The 24,294-nt window shown below is 46.3% G+C and overlaps 1 protein-coding gene across 14 annotated transcripts in view; it reads left to right on the top strand.

Annotated features, from left to right (window-relative positions):
- Nucleotides 1-24,294, top strand: part of FBRSL1 (fibrosin like 1) — an 823,361-nt gene that overhangs the window by 229,451 nt on the left and 569,616 nt on the right. For all 14 annotated transcript variants that reach the window (XM_056859856.1, XM_056859849.1, XM_056859860.1 and 11 more), the window contains exon 2: nt 4,791-4,991. In XM_056859856.1, the coding sequence (XP_056715834.1) occupies nt 4,791-4,991 (201 nt within the window). The remainder of the gene's footprint in view (nt 1-4,790; nt 4,992-24,294) is intronic.

Raw genomic sequence — 24,294 nt, 5'->3', positions numbered from 1 at the left:
GGGTTCCTGTAGACTCGGCCAGCGAGGCGGGAGGGAGCGTGGTCAAGCTGCGTAAAACCAGACCAACAGAGTAACGGCAAGTGTGCCAGGAAAGACCCAAGGTAACATTATGGGCAGTGGGCACCCCAGATATACTGTTTTTCTGGGGGCAGGGTAACCCTCCTAGGTTCCCAGGTGACAAAAGGTTACAAAAGGATTAATCTTCGGCTGCCTGGGTGGGGTAGTGAGAATTTAGAAATCTATTCTAATTCCAATGGCTTGCACAACCCGGGAGGAACTGGCAGATCCTTGCTGAAGTGCTTAACGTTCTCAAACAATAGGCGCGATCTCTGCTAACGTCTGGGGATCGCTGCTGCATAGCTGGAGGAACGACTCATCGCTGATATCAGGATCGCTGCTGATTGCCCATTACGCTGCTGATGTTGCAATGGGAGGGGGGGTATTAGCACTGACTTCGTGGCTGTCTGCTTTCCACGAAATGGCGGCTGCTGGAACAGGGACGAACAGGAACATGGAGTCTCTCAGGTTCACTAGAGGTTGCCCTTGCCTCTGCTTCCTAGCTGCCGGCGGCACGGCGCACACAGGAGCGGCCGTGTCAGTTTCAACGGAGCACGCTGTGGCCGTCCCAGTAGCGTTTGGGGCGGGCGCGTGGCTGGAACAGTAATCGTGTGCCTGCATATCGGGTTGCCATGTCTAGTCCGGGAGTTTTAGGCGGCCCGTATGCTTACAAGCACTTCAATATATACAGATAAATCACAGGGCAGATCTGTCAACTACCCAGTGTGCTTCCCTGAATGGCTCACCAGATCCACCAACTCTGGTGATGGTCTTGCCTTTATGCACAGTAGGGCCACATCTTGTGCACTAAGTTAGGCAGTTTTCACTATATCTCCAACTACCTGATTCTGGTTGCAGAGAAATGCATATTTTGGCTGCTTTAAAAAAAATAAATAGCAGTTTAAAGGAATAAAACTGCACTGTGGGTGATTGTGTATAAGTCAATTCTCTGTACAAAGTGTATGTATATGTAGGATTAAGCAATCTCCTGGTGCTGGACCAGTCTGCTAATTAAAATTGGAAAAGGAAATAGCATAGGGCAGTCATCAGGGCAATTGATTCTGGTTCACAGTCTTTGTGTGTGTGTGGCCTTTTAGGTTTCCGTGGACTTGGAGGTGGATGAAATTCTCTCCCTGAACTAACAGCGAGCTCAAAACAAATGGGTTTCTGTTGCAACCTCTGGTTTGTAGAGAGACTGAATAGAGACGTCGCTGTTGTGACTGAGACAAAAAGGCTAAATGATTATTTCCTGCACTGCTGTTCACATTGTCTGCATCATTTTACGATTCATGTCATCTTTGCCCTCTCTGTATCCCTGTAGAAGGCTGTGGCTAATACCATTACGCCCTTTTTATGGATAGGAATTGTAGGTTGCATCTGCACATCTTTTCATTCCTAGTGCATTACATTTGAAGAGTATGTATAATGTAATGGAAAGTGTGCTGTACTTGGAATAGGGGGAGGCTGTGTTAAAATCCCCATTTTGTCATAATGCTCATTGGCCAGCCACGGACAAATCAGAATCTTTAACCTTAAATTACTGTGCAAGAATAAATGCAGTGTATAGTCCAAGAGCAGGATATCTGGGTAACTTCCTTTTCCCATATGAACCTGCTTGCTTGCTAAGTTGCATTAGATGCCTTTCCTTAAGATGCCCCTATCAAAGGTTGTATGGATGATGACTGTGGGACAGGACCTTCACTGTAGTGGCACCCTCCAAACTCTGCTCACGACCTAAGTTCGATCCCAACGGAAGTTGGTTTCAGGTAGCCGGCTCGAGGTTGACTCAGCCTTCCATCCTTCTGAGGTCGGTAAAATGAGCACCCAGCTTGCTGGGGGTAAAGGGAAGATGACTGGGGAAGGCACTGGCAAACCACCCCGTAAACAAAGTCTGTCTTGTAAACGTCGGGATGTGACGTCACCCCATGGGTCAGGAATGACCTGGTGCTTTTACAGGGGACCTTTACTTTACTTACTCTTTTCTAGGATATTTTGTGTTAGCTAACTAGGATATTTTTAATACGATGGTGGGGTGTAAATATTTTAAATATACCTCATATAGGATTGCCAACTTCCAGGTACTAGCTGGAGATCTCCTGCTATTACAATGGATCTCCAGCTGATAGAGATCAGTTCACCTGGAGAAAACGGCCACTTTGGCAATTGAACTCTGTGGCAATGAAGTCCCTCCCCTCCCCAAACTCCTCTCAAAAAACTCCTGCCGGTGGCGAAGAGGGACCTTGCAACCCTAGCTTGCTAAAGATTCCAGGTTCAATCCTGGACATCTCCAGTAAAGGGTTTATTTATTTATTTACTTTATTCACATCCTTCCTTTCTCCCTAATGGGGCCCCAAAGCACCTTACATCATTCCCTTCTCCACTTTATCCTTACAGCAACCCTGTGAGGTAGGTTAGGCTGAGATTGTGTGACTGGCCCAAGGTCATCCAGCAAGCTTCCATGGCACAAGTGCGGATTCAAACCAGGGTCTCCCAGATTCGGACACTTTAATAACTACACCACACTGACTTCCTAATAGATCTTGGATGGCGGCTGTTGGTGAAGGGCTTTTTTTCATCCTGGAGAGCTGCTGTCACTCAGAATAGACTGTCCTTAGCTAGACAGAGCAATTGTCTGATTTAGTATGGCGGCTTTTTTTGTGTTGATATGTGGCACTATTCCGATGATAATGAAGTTGTATGTTCCACTCAAGTCTCTTTTCTTCTCCAACCTCTTTGCTTTTTCTTCTTCTTGTTTTTCTTAAATCTGTTGTAGAAGCAATAGCACATCGATGTAGCAATATTACTTCCATTCATATTTAATCATATTTAAATGACTGATGTCAAAGTGTTAATTTTCCATAGTGCTTGTTATTTTATCCTTGAAGGGCTGCTTTGTTATCATCATTTATAACAAATGATTAAGAAAGTTAATAAGGACTCAAAGATGGCCTTGGGCGGCGGTGGGGTGGTAGTGGTTACTGTTCCCTGTTTGAGAAGTTGGAAATAATAACCAAACTAGTCCATTGCTGTCTCCTGGGTTCCCTCGGCACTGTTCAGAGCTACCATGGACCGTGTCAACAAAGCAGATTTAACACTGAATTGCTGCTGCCGGTGAAAGGGAAGCACTGTGGTGTTAGGCTTTATTGTGGCCAAGCTGAAGCCAAGGTCAGCCCCCCCCCCCCCCGAAAAAGGGACTAATACTGAGCTGCAGGAAATAATGATGGTGAATAAAGCAGTCAAAATTCTAGGCAGCTAGGTGTATGTATTTTTAATTTTTGGAGAGCCAGTGTGGTGTAGTGGTTAAGAGATGTGGTTTGGAGCGGTGGACTCTGATCTGGAGAACGGGGTTTGATTCCCCACTCCTCCACATGAGCAGCGGAGGCTTATCTGGTCAACCGGGTTGGTTTCCCCACTCCTACACATGAAGCCAACTGGGTGACCTTGGGCTAGTCACATTCTCTGAGCCCCACCTACCTCACAGGGTGTCTGTTGTGGGGAGGGGAAGGGAAGGTGATTGTAAGCCAGTTTGAGTCTTCCTTAAGTGGTAGAGAAAGTCAGTATATAAAAACCAACTCTTCTTCTTCTACTTTAGTTATACCCCACCTTTCTCCTCAGTGGGGATCCACAATAGCTTGTGTTCTCCTGTCTTCCATCTTATCCTCACAACAACCTTGTGATTATGTGATTGGTCCAAGGTCACCCAGAAAGCTTCCATGGCAGAGGGGGGATTCGAACCTGGGTCTCCCAGATCTTAAGTCTGCCACTCTAACCACTACACCACACTAGAAGTCAGAATTGTATGTTTAAAGTACTGGCTACGGTCTATAAGCTGCACAGGAGCGTGATTTAGTACATCCTGGAAGAGCCGTGATTGGGCCTGAATGGAGGGTTTATGGCTGCGGTTTTTTGCCTCAGCTGCAGAGCCCGCCTGATTTACTTTCCTCTGTAGCAGCAAATGGTACTGATCATATAAAATGGTGATAGTGAATGGGTGGCACTTTAAGGACGCTGCTTATGTGGGTGGGGGGGGGTATTCCAGTATCTGGCAGTGGAGACAAGTTTTGCAGTTCTCAGCATGTTCCAGGTTGCATTCCCTTAGTTCATCTCTTGTAACTTGACGTGGGAGCCTTTGAGAACTGTTTGGATCTGATCACAGATGAACACACATGAAGCTGCCTTATACTGAGTCAGGCCCTTGGTCCAACAAAGTCAGTATTGTCTACTCAGACCGGCAGCGGCTCTCCAGGGTCTCAGGCAGAGGTCTTTCACATCCCCTACTTGCCTAGTCCCTTTAACTGGAGATGCTGGGGATTGAACCTGGGACCTTCTGCATGCCAAGCAGGTGCTCTACCACTGAGCCCCTACCCCTATCCATGGCTCTCCAGGGCCTCAGGCAGAGGTCTTTCACATCACCTACCTGCCTAGTCCCTTGAACTGGAGATGCCAGGGATTGAGCCTGGGACCTTCTGCATGCCAAGCGGATGCTCTGTCACTGAGCCACAGCCCCTGCCTATCACTGCCCTTTCATACGCATTGCCGCACAATCACCCCTTGGTTTTTTCCCCCAGCCCTGCACAAGTCTGGTGGAATCAGTTTTGGAAGAACATGTCCAATAAGCGTGGGAACTAGATTTTGTGTGTGTGTCTGTATAAGCTTGCAATTTTGGTTGTTCACTATTTTACAAGGCCTATTTTTTTCAACCTCTGATTATTATTTTTTTCCTTCTACTACAGAAGGACATGTCGTTGAAGCCTCAGGAAAGAAAGGAGAAATGGGAAAGACCTCCAGGGAAGAAACCTCGCGAATCTGAAAACTGCATGTCCGCTGAGCCCAGCGAAAACGGCCATAATAACGACGCCGGGAGCTCAGGGAGAGAGACGGATCTAGGCAAGGAGAGGGTGAAGAAGAAAATCCTCTTGAAGGTCCACAAGCAGGTAGGGCCGACATCTGCTGCCTTTGTTGCGCTCGCTATCGAGGTGGTTCTGCTTTGCTTCGGCTTGGATGTGACAGAAAAATATTAACTTTTGGGATGCGTCAGGTTTGGAGGAGCTTGTTGTGGAACCTATACTGATTACGCTAGAGAAATGCTCTACTGCAAAGAGTTATGGAACCAATTTGATACTTAGCAGCTTATCTGTCTGCTTCTTTGTGGTTTTGGTTTCGTCAGTGTTATCAAAATATATTTGAAACTCCTTGTGTCTTGGTCATCATCAGCGGCTGATGTTTTGTTGGTGACAAATGTGTACATAGCTTTCAAATGCCTGGGCTTAAAGATTTCTAAGACGCCAAATTACTCGCTGCAGAGAGCCAGGCCGTAGTAGTTTCCAGGGCAACAAAGGTGATTCAAATCCTAGGATGGAGATCGGAGGGGAAAGTGAGGTCATAGAGTGAAAGGTCTTACAGAGGATGTGGGGGTGCCAAAATTACCTGGGACTATGTGTGCTGTATACGTGAGAAGCAGCCGTGGAGGATCTGGGTAGTATGGATTAAACGTGACATCTAGACTAGCCATAGCACTGGCCACAATATGTGTGGACAGAGCCAGTTAGCATGACCGGAGAGATTCTGTGGGCCTGCCGGGTCACGTGGTTCTAGCTGACTCCCTTTAAAAGTTAGGTGCATAGCAAGGGACTTCAGTTGTGGAAGAAGGGGGAAAAATGTGTTTTTCTGGTTGGCCCCGCATGTGGCAAATTCTGGAATTATGCACACTGTGATCTGACTCAGTCAGTTTTGCCGCTGCTGACGATATAGAGAGATACAGCTCTAAGTGCTTGAAGGGCTGTCATATAGAGGATGGTGCCGAGTTGTTTTCTGTTGCCCCAGAAGGTTCGACCAGAACCAACAGGTTGAAATTGAATCAAAAGAGTTGCCGTCTAGACATTAGGAAGAATTTTCTAACAGAGCGGTTCCTCATTGGAACAGGCTTCCTCGGGAGGTGGTAAGCTCTCCTTCCCTGGAGGTTTTTAAGAAGAGGCTAGATGGTCATCTGTCAGCAATGCTGATTCTGTGACCTTAGGCAGATCGTGAGAGGGAGGCACCTTGGCCATCTTCTGGACATGAAGTATGGGTCACTGGGGGTGTGGGGGGGGAGGTAGTTCGGAATTTCCTGCATTGTGCAGGGGGTTGGACTAGATGACCCTGGTGTTCCCTTCCAACTCTATGATTCTATGAATCTATGCTTGTAGTATGTGTGTGCGAGTGAGTTGACAAACATGGTCTTGATATACTTTCCGTGTTTCGGTTCTTCCTGCTTGTTGCCAGGGGGCGAATTTAGGACTGTGCTGTGCGTGAGAGAAGCGAGGGCTGGGTTAGGAAATGTGAGAAGCATAAAGATTTGGGCTGTTCCCTGCTCTCCTCTTTTCTCCGGCAGCTTCTCCGCGCATTCAGAACCCGACAAGGCATTTACAGACTCCAGCTAGGGCTGCCGTCTAGCCTGCCAGTCAAGCACAATGGGGACAGCCCCCAGCAGCCTTTGCTTGAACTAACATGTTTGTTCAAAGCTAAGGAGGTGAAGAGGGAAAGGCATCAGGGGGGCGGCAGGCCATTTATCACTTACAGCTGCTCTGCTGGGACATTTGTGGGGGGAGGCTGGTGCTCAGTCATCAGCTTGATGGCTCTGTGGTTGTAGCAGTGTTTGTCTAGCTAGCAGCAAATGCTTCCTCTCTCTGCTGCTCCTGATGGTGCTGATGGAGAAACCACTGTGAGCCTAGTCGGGTTGGCATTAGGGACGAGCCAACGTTTCCTTGTTTCACTGCTTTTGGTATTGGTATATATATATATATTTTCAATGGTTTTGGTTCTTTAATTTCCAGCATTTGTAGAGTTGTTTCTGTTATGCAGGGTTTCGTTTCATTTTTTGAAAACCCAATAAATGTGTGTGTGTGTGTTAAGTGCCGTCAAGTTGCTTCCAACTCATGACGACCCTATGAATCAAAGTCCTCCAAAATGTCCTATCTTTGACAGCCTTACTCAGATCTTACTAATTGAGGGCTGTGGCTTCCTTTATTGTTGGGTCTTCCTCTTTTCCTGCTGCCCTCACCTTTTCCTAGCATGATGGTCTTTTCCAGTGGCTCTTGTCTTCTCATAATGTGACCAAAGAATGATAGCCTCAGTTTAGTCATTTTAGCTTCTATGGTAAATTCAGGCTTGATTTGATCTATAACCCACTGATTTGTTTTTTGGGCAGTCCACGGTATCCATCACACTCTCCTCCAACACCACATTTCAAAGGAATCTACTTTTTTCCTATCAGCTTTCTTCAATGTCCAGCTTTCACACCCATACATAGTAATAGGGAATACGAAGTCATTAATGAACTTAATCTTGGTGGCCAGTGACACATCCTTACACTTCAGAATATTTTCTAGCTCCTTCATGGCTGCCCTTCCCAGACTCAATCTCCTTCTGATTTCTTGGCTGCACAGTGTACATAATTACTATGTATAGTGTACATATAATGCTTCCCTTACCTGAATAGCCCCAGGCTAGCCTGACCTCATGAGATCTCAGAAGCTAAGTAGGGTCAACCCTGGTTAGAATTTGGACATCCAAAGATTACTAGGGTTGTGATGTGGAGGCAGGCACTGGCAAACCACCTCTGAAGGTCTCTTGCCTTGAAAACCCCATGTGGTCGCCATAAGTCAGCTGTGATTTGACAGCATACACACACACACCTAATGCTGGGCTGCCCAAAAAGACAAATAAGTGTGTTCTAGATCAAATCAAGCCCAAATTCTCTCTAGAAGCTAAAACGATTAAATTGTGGCTATCGTACTTTAGTCACATCGTGAGAAAACAAGACTTAGCGGAAAAGGCAATAATGCTAGGAAAGGTTAAAGGCAGTAGGAAAAGAGGAAGATCTAACATGAGATGGATCGACTCAATAAAGGAAGCCACAGCCTTCAGTTTGCAAGTCCTGAGAAAAGCTGTTTATGATAGGATGATTGGAGGTCATTAATTCATAGAGTCATCATAAGATGGAAATGGCTTGATGGCACATAAAACACACTCAAACAATGAAAAATGTTGTACAAGGAAACAGAAAATGGTGCAAAATCGAATCCCAATTCCAATTCACACACAAAAAAGAAGAGAAATCAAAATGGGGATTTTTCAGGTTAAAACAGCAGGGATATGAAATCATCCCTGCTTGGCATAGGAGGTGGAAGATTGGGTTGTTGTTTTTTAAGACTCCTCTTATAAAACAAGAATGTCCTAATCCCCTCATTCTTTTCCCACGCTTGGCCGTTCTAACAAGTCCCGGCTGACAAGCTTGGTAATTGCTGAGCATTGCCTGTTCATTCACTCAAGCCAGGCTGTGGCTCTCTTCACTGTAATTTTCCAATAAGCCTTTGAATAATGTGGCTGAAATCTATTACGGGCATTCTGTTCTTTCCATTTATAAATTCTCCATTCCTGCTGTCCGCCTTGCGTGTTGTGGTACCAATCCCTCAGAACTGTAAGCAATAAACCTTGTGCCGGTCCTATCAGTGGGATTTTAAAATATATGCACATATAGGGGGAAACTGTCAGGATCTTGTTGTGTTTATGGGCTCACTAGGCCCGATCAGAGACTTTTCTAGTGTTTAATTAGTTTTGCAAGGAAATATCTGGAACTTGCAAGGAAACATCTGGAAGATCCAGGGAAAAAATGTAAACTGGTGCAATCAAATAACATAATGCTTCCCTTTGTTCCTGTCTTCTCCTGTGTCCATTACTTGAAATCAGAATATGAAAATAAACCCTGCTGGGTGAGACCAAGGGTCAGTGTATTCCAGCTTCCTGTTTTCTGTAGTGGCCAACCTGATGCCTATGCTGTACATGCCAAGGTGGGTGGTAACAGTCTTCCCCTACAGCCTCCCCCTCCCACCCCCCACCAGCCGATGCTTGGAGGCAGGGTGTTGCCTGAAAGTCAGTGGCACAGTTTGTTAATGTTAAGCTGTGGACTTAATTATCTCATGGGGGTTAGATCAGTGGTTCCCAAAATTTTTGGGCCACCGCCCCCTTGGTTCCACGAACTCAACCCCAGCGCCCCCTACCCTATCCTATAAAAATCATTATTCAAAATAGGGGTTTGCATGACTCACTAAAGACGATAAGAACAATAAAATTTCAAAACAGTAACAATTAATTGCACATCTATTCAAAATCAAATTAAAACTTTTTAGTTGAATTGTATTCAACAAAACTGATGAACTTGATTCAGTGGTACCAGCTCTTCAAAATCTGGAAAAAAAATCTGATAGTTTCCACCAAATTAGCCAGCATGGTGCCATAGCCTGATCTATTGTAAATTAGTGAACCATGCAGTTGAAGGGCCCCCCTGCTGCCCCCTTGCCTCTTAGTGCCTCCTAGGTAATCCCACTCCCACCCCCCAGAGGGTGGTACTGCCCACTTTGGGAATCACTTATTTAGATGATAACATATACTTTAAAGGACCATATACATTCTCCAAGGAACTCAAGAGTGGTATACTTAGCTCCCCACCTTTTATCTTCACAACAACCCTGGGGATTTGAGCCTGGGTTTCTCTACATAGTTCCAGATGCAAAGCTACAACCAGCTTTGATGAGCTCCCTTTCTGAGACCGTGACTTCAGCCCTGAAGACGGCCCCCGACAGATCCAATGGAAATGGTGGCATTTCCTGAATGCTCTGAAGGATGCTTCTGGGGAAGAAGCAGTAAACTGCAACTGAACTCACCTATGTTTTTGACCTGGCTGTCTTTCCCCATAGATGGGGAAGGTCATCTGCTGGGAGAGGTCACCTGGATATTTGGACTGAGTTGCCACCAATATGCGGGTGACACTGAGGTCTATCTCACGTTTCCAGCAGATTCAAGGGAAGCTGTGAAAACTGTGCACAGGAGATTGGAGGCACTTTTGGGATGGACACTTAATCCTTTTGGGATGGACACTTAAGAAATGAAGGTGCTGGTGGTGAGAAGAAGGTTTAACCCAGGAATGAAGATATTTCCCATTCTGGATGGACTTCCCCTAAAAGAGCAGATTCATAGTTTGGGGGTGCTCCTGGACCTAGGGCTCTTGTTGGATAAGGAGGTAGACGTGGTGTTTTTCACCAGCATCAGCTGGTGAGACAGCTGTGTCTGTTCCTGGGCAGCAAAGGTCTTGCCACTGTGGTGCATGCCCTGATAACATCAGGATTAGTTTACTGCAATGTTTTCTACTTGGGGCTACCCTTGAAGACTGTCCAGAAGCTACAGTTGATCCAGGGTGCTGTGGGAAAGAGAGATCTGGGACTGATTTGTTTTATCTTTGGGGCAGTGCCAACTTTTTTAATGCACGAGGACAATCTAAACTCTACCAAGAAAAGTAGAATTCTTCAACTTGCCTACATGATGGAAATTATGTACATTTGCACATATAGTGTATTAAGAGATGTGTGTTATTTTCGAACAATCTTTTAATCTCTTGATATTTGTAGGAAGAGCCAAAAGAACTTTGTAGGACACTTGAGGCTCTGAGATTGCACCCACCATTGCTTGTGCGTTTGCGAGCATCTCTTTGCATCCATCAGGACTAGAGACATTTTTTAAAAATGATAAAAATGAAAGCTGAGATTTCCGGCAATTAAATTCTACACCTAGTAACAGACTGTGGTTTCTTTGTGCTTGAGCAGAATTGTGGTTTACACACAGGCCCGGGATTAATTGCCTGCCCCCCTAATACAGGGTTTCTTATAAATACAGAGTTGCTTTTCTGTTGGCCACAGTTTATGTTTATCAGCTGTGGGCTATAGAAAAGCAACTCTGTATTTAAAACAACTCCTGTATTAGTTAAAGAGGTGCCAGTTGTTAAAGGTGAAAGATCTCACGTTCCATAGGCAAGCTGTTGAATGAAGAATCGACACTGATATTTTTCAGAACTGGGTTAATGAATAATGCAAACCCTTAAGGACATTTCAGGTACAATTAGGACTGAACCTCTGTGGTGGTATGTTAGGAGTCCTGGACTGGGGCTGGGGAAACCCAGGCTCAAATCCCCAGGGTTGTTGTGAAGATAAAAGGGGGGGAGCTAAGTATACCACTCTTGAGTTACTTGGAGAATAGGCACTATTTAAAAAAAAAACTGACATACAATCCCTTACCACACTGGTTCCCAACCAGGGGTCCATGGACTCCCAGGGGTCCGCGAGAACTAAATTAAGGTCCGCGAAACAAAGTTATAAACCCATAATAAATTAATATTTTCAATTAAAAGTTCTCTATTATAAAATATATATATTCAAATATAATTCTAAGTTTAATGTTTAACTAACAGTTATGATTAAAGTTTATTTTCAAATTCCCGGAATTTATATTTTGAACCTTGGGGTCCCTGCACCGAACAAAAAAGTCCTAGTGGTCCCTGGTCAAAAAAAGGTTGGGAACCACTGCCTTACCACAACAAATGCCCCTTCATAGATTAATATAGATTACTGTAGTACTCTAGAGAAGGGGCAGAGATGATAATTCTTGGTTCAGTCTAATATTCGTAGAATTGGCATAGTTGTATGGCTTGTTTGCCCTTGTTGGCAGAGTATGCTAAGTACGCAGAGAAGGGTCAGACTCACCGATTAAAGATAAAGTTGCCTTTATTGAGGGAACTACATTTTAGGATAGGAAAGCTGAGAGACAGAGCCTCTAGCTGCCTAACTAGCTAGGGAGGGAGAAGGTAGAATGACTTCCGAGAAGAAGGAGGAAATTGTCCCCTAAGAATATCAGTCTAAGGACAGACAAGAGGTGTGAAAAAAGGGTGGAAAGGTCTCTAACCTTACAGCCCTAACTAGCTGACCACTTGCCCGCCCCCTGCCTGGTCTTCTTCTCAGTTCCTGAGACATTGCAACTCCTGTATTAGTTGCACGCTAGACATTGCAACTCTTCCAACAGCCCTGACCTGGCTAGCCCAGGCTAGCCCGATCTCGTCAGATCTCAGAAGCTAAGCACAGTCGGCCTTGGCCAGTACTTGGATGGGAGACCGCCGAGGAAGTCCAGGGTTGCATCACAGAGGCAGGAAATGGCAAAAACGCCTCTGAACATCTCTCGCCTTGAAAAACCCCACAAGGGGTTGCCAGAAGTAAGACATGACTTGATGGCGAAAGAAATAAATAACAAAAAATCTTTTCCGTATGCCTTGCTATTCTTGGACATGTTTGCACAGGGAACAATAATAGCCATGTGGTAGTTGCAACCACACAAGGCCAACCCTTTCAGTATGCAGAATTTTGTTTTCTGTTAAAATCAATGCAGTTACTTCATTAATCTCACACACATGTGGTGGACTCCAGCTGTGGCATAGTGTTTGTTTAGCATGTCAGACTAGGATCTGGGAGATCCAGGTCTGAATCCCCATTCTGTAGGGGTGTCCAACCTCCAGGTCGTAGCTGGAGACCTCCCGCTATTACAACTGATCTCCAGCCGATAGAGATCAGTTCCCCTGGAGAAAATGGCTGCTTTGGCAATTGGACTCTATGGCATTGAAGTCCCTCCCCTCCCCAAACCCCGCTCTCCTCAGGCTCCGCCCCAAAAACCTCCCGCCAGTGGCGAAGAGGGACCTGGGAACACTACCACTCTGGCATGGAAGCTTGTTGGGTGAACTTAGACCAGTGAGAGCCAGTGTGGTGTAATGGTTAAGAGTGTCCGACTAGTATCTGAGAGACCTGGGTTCAAAGCCCCACTTCTGCCATGGAAGCTCAGTGGCTAACCTTGGGCCAGCCACACTCTTCTTGGCCGAACCTACCTCACAGGGTTGTTGTGAGGATAAAAAGGAGGAGAGGAGAATGATGTAAGCCATTTTGGCTCTCCTTGGGAGATAAAAGTTGGGGGAAGGGAAATGAAATACATTTGATAGCAGACAGTTTTTGCTATGGCCTTTGGTGGCTGCACCAATGAGAGAGAGAGAGAGAGAGAGAGAGAGAGAGAGAGAGAGAGAGAGACGTCAAGTCACATCTGACTTATGGTGACCCCATAGGGTTTTCAAGGCAAGAGACGTTCAGAGGTGGTTTGTTAGTGCCTGCCTCCACTTCATGGCTCTGGTATTCCTTGGAGGCTGCCCATCCAAATACTAACCAGGGCCAACCCTGCTTAGCTTCTGAGATCTACATAGTTATTATTTATTACAGTGTGCATGCCATTTTGGGTTTTCTCCATTGGAACTAAAATGTTTGGATCCAGCCATGCAGTTTCCTTCTGGAAGCAATTCCCTTGAGTGCAGTAGCTGACATGCTTCTAGGCTTGTCAAACTTGCCATTGGGAATCTGTAACTGCATTTCTGACCTTGTTGCATGTTGGCTATTCGTAGCAATATGCTCTTTCTGGCCAGTGGTTCAGTCCTCTCTTGGTCCAGCCATACGCACGGTAGATAGCTTTTGGGAAACCTCCCCTGTTTCTCAATCTCCCTGCTGATGGAAAGCTGACACAAGCTGAGTTTGTGCATTTGACAGTTAAATGTTAAATCTGCCAAATAAATGCAGCCTTAGCACCCACATATATGCGCATCAGAGATGCATCTGGGTCCCGTGCTCCAAGATTTAAATCTAGACACCCTGGGGAAGGAGCTAAGCCCCGAAGAACAGCAGCTCATGCTGCAAGATTTCAGCTAGACACCCCCAGAAAGCAAAAAGAGGCACAAACAAGGGTCAGTAATTTCCCAGGGACAGGTACCAGGCAAATAAGGAAGGTTGGAGAACATATGTCTTCATTGTTAGTCTTGAGCCAAGCCTGGAAGCTGCCACGCTCCGCAGTCGCAGATGGCCGTCCCCTGTTCTCTCCTAGTAATCTGCAAGCGAAGAGATTTCACAGCTGCCTAAGAAACCACTGGGGAGTCCCGGCACAGAGTGTCGAAATGGGCAATACAGTATTTAGTCATTAGGGCTGCTCATCTAAAGAACTAAAATAAGGCTCATTTCAATCAATAGCAATCTGTTTGCGCTGTCAGGAGCTAATTTAAAAATATGCTTTAAGTCCCGGTTAGGCATTTTGGTGCCGAAAGCTGAATGCGAAATGCAGGGGAATCGCCGGAGCAGAGCGCAGCCGTGGCAGCGGGGAAGGAGGGACAAAAAAAACCCACCACCTACGGAAGCCCTGCTAATTTAACAGAATTAATCCTGGTGTGTTAAAGCTTCTTATAAGCCTTTCGTTTAGCTCCGCACTAAGCCCGGAGGGGCGGAAGAGAGGAGGAACCAGAGATATTTGGCTTGCTAAATAGTCAATGATTCCAAAACTGACGCATTTTGTTTGAAGGAGTGGGAACACCAACGTGTTCCAGCGCTTAACTGGCCCCGAGAGCAAGGGGGCCGCTTGACTCCGTGTTGATGCTTCTCTTTAGTGTTCGTCAGGCCTTGTGCCATCACACGGTCCCTATGTTTGGGAGAAGGAAGAGCAGCACGGTCGCTAAGCAACCCCTTCATCTGGGCCTGCTGATGCCTGAGCTGCCTCCTGGCAGGTAGGAGGAAACAGTGGCGTTGCGTAGCCGCCAAAGTTTCACTAGAGGGGACAGGGAACACTCTTGGAACACCCCCGCTCTCACACCCCAAGGGGTCAAGGCCTGAACCTGCCCCAAGTCTTACTTGTTTATGAAGGCTTTGTTCCATCTTCTCTGTGCAATCGCAACTTGAGTCCTCTGCCAGGTTTAAAAGCCTGGAGGGTGGATGTTTAGTTGGCTTAAAGATATAACAGGAAGCTCTAATTGCTGCAGGAGCCCCGTGGCGCAGAGTGTTAAGCTGCAGTACTGCAGTCAAAAGCTCTGCTCACGACCCGAGTTCGATCCCAACGGAAGTTGGTTTCAGGTAGCCGGCTCAAGGTTGACTCAGCCTTCCATCCTTCCGAGGTTGGTAAAATGAGGACCCAGCTTCCTGGGGGTAAAGGGAAGATGACTGGGGAAGGCACTGGCAAACCACCCCGTAAACAAAGTCTGCCTAGAAAACGTCGGGATGTGACGTCACCCCATGGGTCAGGAATGACCTGGTGCTTGCACAGGGGACCTTTACCTTACCTTACCTAATTGCTGCACAATGGATTATCTAGAGTCCGTTAATGCACTTCAGCCGTCGCACGGTGAGAATTGTCTGGCTGTGGGTTGCGTGATGTCTTGTGAATGTTCTGCCGCAGGAATCGATTGCGTTGTTGTCTTTCTGACATGGCTTAGTCCTAGACATTAGGAAGAATTTTCTAACGGTTAGAGCGGTTCCTCAGTGGGACAGGCTTCCTCGGGAGGTGGTGAGCTCTCCTTCCCTGGAGGTTTTTAAGCAGAGGATAGATGGCCATCTGTCAGCAATGCTGATTCTATGACCTTAGGCAGTTCATGAGAGGGAGAGCATATTGGCCATCTTCTGGGCATGGAGTAGGGGTCACTGGGGGTGTGGGGGGGGGAGGTAGTTGTGAATTTCCTGCATTGTGCAGGGGGTTGGACTAGACGACCCTGGTGGTCCCTTCCAACTCTATGATTCTATAGTCCTCTCATGGGCCAGCCGCTGAATGCACCTAGTGACTATTTTGTTTGGAAGCACTCCTACATCAACATCTCCCTGCAAATGGAAAGCGGACCCATTGGGAATACTCTAGAACCGTGGTTCCCAAAGTGGGCAGTACCACCCCTGGTGGGCATTGGGATTACCTGGGGGGGGCACTAAGAGGCAAGGGGGTAGCAGGGGGGCCCTATAGGTGGGGCCCTTCAACTGTGTTGTTGGATAGGGCAGGGGGCTTTGAGTTTGTGGAACCACTGCTCTAGAAGAAGTCATTCTGAGATGTTTCAGCTTAGGGGTGATGATGACATATGGGACACTGAAAGTTATTTTTTTAGCTACAATTCATGATGCTCTCCCTCTGAGAGTCAAGTTCTGTAGCCCCTGAGGAAGGAGCTTGATCCCAAAGATTGACAGCTCCAGCAATGCTCACAAGATTTTTAAAAGGCAAACATGTTTTGCAAGGGACAGAGATTTAAAAAAAAAGGGTGATTGTTCCTGGCTAAATTGGGGCAATGGGACTGTACAGTGTCTGTGGTGAAGATGATTGTAGTTAAAGAAAATGGACTAGGGCTGGGCATCCATCCCCACCTGGCCTGGCTGGCTCAAGACAAGAAATCTAATTCCACACGGCATGCTTAGAAGGTAAAGCTCTGCAAAATGTACAAACCGTGTTCCAGAAAATACGGTTTCTGCTGCCTTCAGTTTTCTCTAGCCCTGAGCTTCTTCTTTTTTTCCCCCTCTTGAAGTCGAGTGACTGAGGGAGAGAGATGGGACAATTTCACGCACCTGTGAAATGCAATTGCCTCCTGCAGCTGTTCTGCTGCAAAGAGAACCCATCTGAAAATTGAGCTGTGTATGAGGGAAGCTCTGTGTGTCGCTGAGGTGGAGAGGAGGAGGAGGAGGAGAGGAATGGAATGTTCCTTGTAAAATCTGGGAAACGACGTCAAGACCCAATATAAAGGAAAAGAATGGGGATGCTTCATGCCCTTTGCTATGCATGAGTTAGATAGGATGCTTCTGCATCTAAAGCCTGTGCTCTGGCTCTCAGCTGCAGCCCCCCAACAACGTACCTGTGAGGCAGATCAGTTCCAGATGGGGCACTGAAACTAACCAATTTTATCCAGAGGTGATCTTGGCCTATGATGGTAAGGGACTACGAATTGTAAAACCCCTTTCGTGCTGAGGACACCCCCTAATGCAACGGTGTTGCTGCACCACCTTTTTTGGTGGTGCAACATCGCTGTTTTCAATGGGGCCTTTCCCATTTTTGCCTTCCCCCCTGTTTTTAACCCCTTTTTCTGCCCCGTAGTGGCCGCAAAACCTCTGTGGAGGCACCGCAGCACCGCCACGGTTACGCCGCCCCTGCTCCGGCTTTCAGGAATGGGCTGTTAGCGTACTTTAGGATGGGGGTCTCTGTCAAAGGCTAAACTGATCTAGTCTTCCTTGTTCTAGGTCAAAAGAAGCATTTTAGAACACAGCTTTCCAATTACTGAACAAATTCTAGCCAGCTTGTGTAGAATATTCTGTTATGCTCAGCTCAAAATGTAGAGGTCTTTTAATTCCCTGTGGAAACACACACACCCCATGGTGGTCTTCTCTGCTACAGAAACATTCCTTTTCTTTAAAAAAAAAAATCTTTACCCCCAAATTCATCAGATTCATAAAAGGCGAAATTATTTGCTGTGCCCCTGTTATATTGCATGTATAAAAGCCCAAGGTTCCTTTTAATAAACCTCCTCTGCAGAACACTGTTAACTCCTGTGTCTGCTCATTAACTGATCAATAAGTCTCAAACAGGCCACGGTTGGTTAAATACAGTCTCAGCCCTAGAGCAGATTGCGGAGGAACAAAGCTGGCCCCTCTCTCTCCCCTTCTCCTCCTTGGAGCAGCTTCAAGTGTTGACGTGAGCGGATCTCATTACAATGACTGCTTTGAAATGAAGAGGCAGAAAATTTTGTTGCTAACAACTTTTATGGCAGCAGGCTCCATAAAAAGGTTGTTGTTGGTCATTGCTTACATTGTTATAAAAGAAGAGCTAAATGGTTTGTAATTTAGGGAAGCAGATTTAATTACATGAAGTAATTTACAGAAAGCCGTAATTGTATCCCTGTCTCTCTCCTTCTCTTGCGTTTAATTGGCAAACCAAGAGCACGCATCCTTCTAGTCTCCCCACCACCACTGGATTCAAATTCTTTCTTTCTTGAACACATGAACACATGAAGCTGCCTTATACTAAATCAGATCCTTGGTCCATCAAAGTCAGTTTTGTCTACTCAGACCGGCAGTGGCTCTCCAGGGTCTCAGGCAGAGGTCTTGTATGCACCTACTTGCCTAGTCCCTTTAACTGGAAATGCTGGGGATTGAACCTGGGACCTTCTGCATGCGAAGCAGAGGCTCTACCACTGAGCCATGGCCACTTCTGGGGAGGGGGGGGAGCCGGCACCCTTACTGTGGTTCTGTTTTGTTCACTGTGGTCTTGGATAATGAACTATTTTAAAAGGTAAAGTTCCCCTGTGCATTCCTGACCCATGGGTTGACATCACATCCTGACGTTTACTAGGCAGACTTTATTTTAAGGGGTGGTTTGGAAGTGCCTTCCCTCGTCATCTTCCCTTTAAACCCAGCAGTCTGGGTACTCATTTTACCAACCTCAGAAGGATGGAAGGCTGAGTCGACCGTGAGCCGGCTACCTGAAACCGACTTCCGTTGGAATCGAACTCAGGTCGGGAGCAGAGCTTTTGACTGCAGTACAGCAGCTGACCACTCTGCGCCACGGGGCTCCTAGTGAACTATTTAGGATATGTAAAAAGTTAATGTGGATTGGGAGCTGGCTGTTTCTCTTAGGAACACACTGGCTTTCTGTTATACAGACCTCTTCCTTGGAGAAAATGTAAAAAATGAACTCCAGCACAACGGTAAGTTTGCTCATGTTTGTAAAAGGGACCTTTGCGTTCTCTTAAGAGTTCTGCATTGCTGTAAAAATCCTGTGCAGAACAAGGCAGGTCTTTGAAATTTTGCAACATCCTAATCTGACTGACAGAAAACCCCTGATTTGGTTTGCTCATGTTATTTATTCATTGCATGCTGTCATGTGGCATTAGAAAGGTCTTTATATGTATCAAGTTAAGGCACTTAATGTTTGCAATAAATCCATTGTTGTTATTTTGTTCTACATAAATAAAAAGGGAGTCCTTATGGTATCTTCTCCTTTTGTCAGCATGGTTGCATCCCAGCCCACTGTAGGGTTGCCAACCCCCAGGTACTAGCTGGAGATCTCCTGCTATTACGACTGATCTCCAGCCGATAGAGATCAGTTCACCTGGAGAAAATGGCTGCTTTGGCCATTGGACTCTATGGCATTGATGTCCCTCCCCTCCCCAAGCCCCGCCCTCCTCAGGCTCTGCCCCAAAAACCTCCCTCCAGTGGTGAAGAGAGACCTGGCAACCCTAGCCCACTGGCAGGCTGTGCTTATTTACCGGCAAGAAAGCTGATCTGTTTTCATGTTTCATTCGTAGCATGAGATTGGCTTAGCTGCTGTGATGTAACAGAAGTGATAGGTAGCCCTGAATCAGGCAACAGAGCGCTAAGGAAGCCTGGGGTGACCTAAGGAATTCAGATTCTGAGGTCTGTGAACAAGTCCTGATAAATAAAACTGTACAAAACTGTGCCGCTGCAATTGACATACGACGGAGGAGGGGCTGTGCTAACCAGCAGTCTTGAAAATGAAGGCAAACAGTTATATTATATGTGCTCTCCTTTCTTGCCAAGTGGTTCATTCATTATGCTAACAAATGAACCAGCATGTTTTATTCAGACGTTTTTTTAGACGACTGTAAATTGGTAACTTACCTGTTTTACTTGTGCTGGTCATTGACTGTAATAAAATTTCTATTCTTTCTAAACTGTACAAATATTGTCTGAAGAGCATGAGCTTTCCGATATGTTCTCAGATCAGCTAAGACTTTTCATGAAAAGTCATGACGTTTATGTAAATATTTCCATGGTACCTTTCCATGTACTTTTTGTATCTTGTTTATTCTCACAGCTGTGTTGGTTAAGTGTTTTTTGGCTGAGAGAGAGCACAGCTTGCCTAAAGTCAAAGGTTTGTTGGGCGAGGATTTGATCTTGGGCCTTCACATGAACACATGAAGCTGCCTTATACTGAATCAGATCCTTGGTCCATCGAAGTCAGTATTGTCTACTCAGACCGGCAGCGGCTCTCCAGGGCCTCAGGCAGGGGTCTTTCACATCACCTACTTGCCTAGTCCCTTGAACTGGAGATGCTGGGGATCGAACCTGGGACCTTCTGCATGCCAAGCAGAGGCTCTACCACTGAGCGACAGCCCCTTCCAAACTCATCAGTCTGCTGCTGCTCACCATGCCAGCCTGGGCAGAATTTCTGTGGTATTCTTGACTCTCTCTAGCAGCTGCCTATATGCCAGAGTAGCAACACCACCATCTCTGACCCCAGTAGTGCCATAGCTGGCTGGAGTCTCAAGAAGTTGTGGAATAGAGTGGATCCTTATATTGGTGGAAGGATGTTGGTGTTGCTCTCACACCAATGCTAACATATGCTGCTGAGTGAGTCCTGTAAGACACAAACATATCCACCAAAGTAATACACATACTGTGCAATTAGGCAAATGGAGTATATTTGCATCATTTAATTCCGTTTGCATAATTGATGGTGCATTTGCTACCTATCAGCTCAGAAGACCAGCCAGCCTGTTTAAAATCCTATTGTGCCCTCTTGTGGCTCTGGAGATTTTTAGAACATCGCCCCCCAAACTCTGAAACCTATCTTCATAGTCATGAGGACTAGAAACTCTCTTTAAAGAACCTTGAGTTTCTCACATTGCTGAATTGTCTTGCCAGTACAAAATAACGTGACTGTTCTGCACAGGTGCACATGGCCCTGCCTGTAAGATGCTGTTGCCAGTGTAGAGGCTTATTGGATCAGGCTTTGACAGAGCTAGATCAGCCACAAAGATTGCAATGACAATAAAGAGATTTCACCTTTCCAAGGGTGACGTGTCAGTAGGTAGTAAAGGTAGTCCCATGTGCAAGCACTGGGTCATTACTGACCCATGGGGTGATGTCACATCCCGACGTTTACTAGGCAGACTTTGCTTACGGGGTGGTTTGCCATTGCCTTCCCCAGTCATCTTCCCTTTACCCCCAGCAAGCAGGCTCCTCATTTTACCAACCTCGAAAGGACGGAAGGCTGAGTCGAACTTGAGCCAGCCACCTGAAACCAACTTCCGCTGGGATCAAACTCAGGTAGTGAGCATAGCTTTTGACTGCAGTACTGCAGCTTACCACTCTGCGCCACGGGGCTCTAACATGTTAGTAATGGCGCAAAAAGGTTGAAGTAAACTGTTGCAGTTTCTTCTTCTGTAAGCCGCCTGTATGATAGCTCCGGATGAGTAGCCATGTTAGTCTACTGCAGCAGGATAAAACTGTGACGATTCAAAAGCTAACAAAAGTGTATGCAGGAATAAATTCTGAGAGCCAGAGCTCACTTCATCAGATGCATAGGAATGCACCCCTCTGTTTCTGTTATATGTATAGACCTGTCTGATGTTTAATTTATATGCATCTGATTAAATGAGCTCTGATTTACAAAAGCTAATGCTGGAATGAAATCTTGTTAGTCTTCAAGGGGCCACTGGACTGCTGTTCAGTCTTGTCTCAGAGCTGCAGCTGGGTGCTTTGTATGCAGCAGGTACCAAGTCCCTTCCCTGGAACTCCCAATAAAGGCTCTCGGGTGCTGAGATAGATTTTTCTCTGCCTGAAATCCTGGAGAGCTGCTGCCTAGTCAGAGGAGACAGTACTAACCTAGATAGACCAGTGATTGACTCAGTTGTAAGGCAGTGTCAAACGTTCACACGAACTCCTGCCTGGGAGCTGAACTGAGCTCTTCGAAGGATCTCTGGGAATGTAAGTGCAATGGACAAATCGATAGCAAATAGGATTATTCTGTATTCTCTGCTTCCTGGTGGACATTAAAGAACCGCAGTTCCATGGTGCAGCTCAAGTTATGGAGCAGCAATCACTAAACGGCCTCTTGAGGATGGGAAACCATCAGGAGGACCGTGTGCAGTTGAAGAATTAACTTCAGGCATTTCAGAAGCTTTATGTCGACGGCAACCACAAATTATGGGATAGGATTAAAAATAATGGTAGTGCTCAGGGAGAAAAAGAAGAACCCGAGGTTTCTTTATTCTCTTATCCTTCTGATCCTTTTAGCTTGCATTCAGCTGTGCAACGGTCACAGGAGAGCATTAGGAGCCGGAATTCTTTACCCATTGAACTGTAGTTCATCCACCCGTGGCGTTTCTTAAGGTGGGGTGCTATACTAACTGCTCTGGTTCACTTTGGTTTAAAATGTGTACTTGGAGGAGGAGGAAATGTGTACTTGGAGGAGGAGCCTTTGCAGTATTGTCCCCTCCTCTCTTTGATGGTGCTGTTATGGTTCCTGGTTGCCTACAGGTGCCAGCGTGGTGTAGTGGTTAAGAGCGGTGGTTTGGAGCGGTGGAGTTTGATTTCCCTCTTCTCCACATGAGTGGCGGAGGCTAATCTGGTGAACTGGATCTGTTTCCCCACTCCTACACACAAAGCCAGCTGGGTGACCTTGGACAAGTCACACACTCTCAGCCCCACCTATCTCACAGGGTGTCTGTTGTGGGGAGGGGGAAGGTGATTATATACCGGTTTGATTCTGCCTTAAGTGGTAGAGAAAGTCGGCATATAAAAAACAACTCGTCTTCTTCCTCCTCTTCTTCCTCTTCTTCTTCCTCCTCTTCTTCATCTTCTCTCCTGAAAAGTCTTCTCCACCACCAAGTCAAAGGAGAACACTTAAATTAATTATTTATTTATTTACAAAATTTATATCCTGCCTTTCTCAGAAGTCCTGACTCTCTCAGAAGTCTTAATTGATATTTGCACAGATTTGTACATTAATAAAACAGTGGTCCCACAAAGGGGGGGGGGACCCCGAATCCATGGTTCATTGTGATGTCCAAATTGGACAAAATATTAAACTCTGGTTTGTTTTGTTGCCCACAAACCAGGATTCGAAAGCAAGGTTAAACCATGATTTGGAACCCTGGCTTTGTAAACAAGAAAGAAATGGTAATTTGTTGTTTTGTCCAATTTGGACATCCTAACCCACTGCGATGTATTGCACGCCAGCAAATCTTCAATCTGAGAGTTGTGCAGAAGCCAAGGATTTCTGAGCTTCATTTGAATGCTGTTCCTGTCTCCCTTTGGACAGACAAGCAACTTCCCTTCCTTTCATCTGATGTTTGCATGCCATGAGTCATAGCATTCCCTGGACTTCTCTGGGCCATGAGGAGCTGCCTCCTTACCATCTACTTGTGTTAACACCCGCAGTCCCACCCATTCCTCACTGTGTGAAAGAAGAGTAAGGAAATAACGCGACTACTTTTAATGAGTCTGTTGTGAAGCGAGAGTAAATTTTCTTTAAATGCTATTTTTAAAAACAGGAAAGCAGAACAAACAGTGCACCAGTTCTTGACCAGTAATCCCTGTCTCCCCCACCCCCCAGAGCTTGTGAGCAAAGCCATGGATTTGTTTGTGAAACGTGGCACATCACACGCTCTGTTGCAATAGGGGTTTGGTGGTCGCCAGCGCTCGTTTAAAGCCTTTAACCAAGGACATTTGTCTGACTCAGTTGGGTTTGCTCATGGAAGCGAATTAAAGAGGAGCTTGTTTTCCGGCGCTCAGCATTGCTTGCCTTGCAAAATGCAGCTGGAGGCAACGCTACCATTCCCCTCCCCGCCTCTGTGCCTGGTACCTCCTCCCATTTCTTTTCTCAGCGCTGTGATTCTTCAGGGAGCCAATTTTCATACTTCTAACTGATTGATGGTTTACATGAACTGTTGAGAATACGCACAGCTTGAGTAAGCACATCTCGTGATCTCAAGACAGCTTTTAGGTAAAAATAAGCACGCGCTTTCTCTTGGACCTTCAAGCAAGGTTACTCGTCACTGCTGGGGTGATGGAGCAGGGAATGCCTATGGGCTATTGATTAATCCAGGACAGCTCCTGAAACCCTGAGCCAGGGTGGTGTAGTGGTTAAGAGCGGTGGTTTGGAGCGGTGGAGTCTGATCTGGAGAGCCGGGTTCGATTCCGCACTCCTCCACAGGAGCGGCGGATGCTAATCTAGAGAACTGGATTTGTTTCCCCACTCCTCCACATAAAGCCAGCTGGGTGACCTTGGGCTAGTCACAGCCCTCTTAGAGCTCTCTCAGCCCCACCTACCTCCCAGGGTGTCTGTTGTGGGGAGGGGAAGGGAAGGTGATTCTAAAATGGTTTGATTCTCCCTTAAGTGGTAGAGAAAGTCGGCATATAAAAACCAACTCTTCTTCTTCTGGCACCCATCCACACTTTCTTTCCCCCATTTTTTTGCAAGGAAGACAGAGGCCTGAAAGCTAGGCAGAAGCCGGCAGGGGTTCATGGTGATGATCTTCCACATTTGCCTGGCAAGAGGGGCTCTGCAGAGGAGGAGGTTTGTAACTCAAGGCTAAAAAGGGGCCCAGAGAGACAAATGTTAACGTGTGGCCTCTTGAGAGCCAGCGTGAGAGCCAGCATGGTGTAGTGGTTAAGAGCGGTGGAATCTAATCTGGAGAACTGGGTTTGATTCTCCACTCCTCCACATGAGTGGCGGACTCTAATGTGGTGAACCGGCTTGGTTTCCCCACTGCTCCACATGAAGCCAGCTGGGTGACCTTGGGCTAGTCACAGCTCTCTT

This window comes from Euleptes europaea, chromosome 13 (assembly GCF_029931775.1).
Source record: "Euleptes europaea isolate rEulEur1 chromosome 13, rEulEur1.hap1, whole genome shotgun sequence".
In the NCBI taxonomy this organism is placed as follows: domain Eukaryota; kingdom Metazoa; phylum Chordata; class Lepidosauria; order Squamata; family Sphaerodactylidae; genus Euleptes; species Euleptes europaea.
The sequence above is the reverse complement of the archived record's forward strand: the minus strand, read 5'-3'. Positions and strand labels throughout refer to the sequence as shown.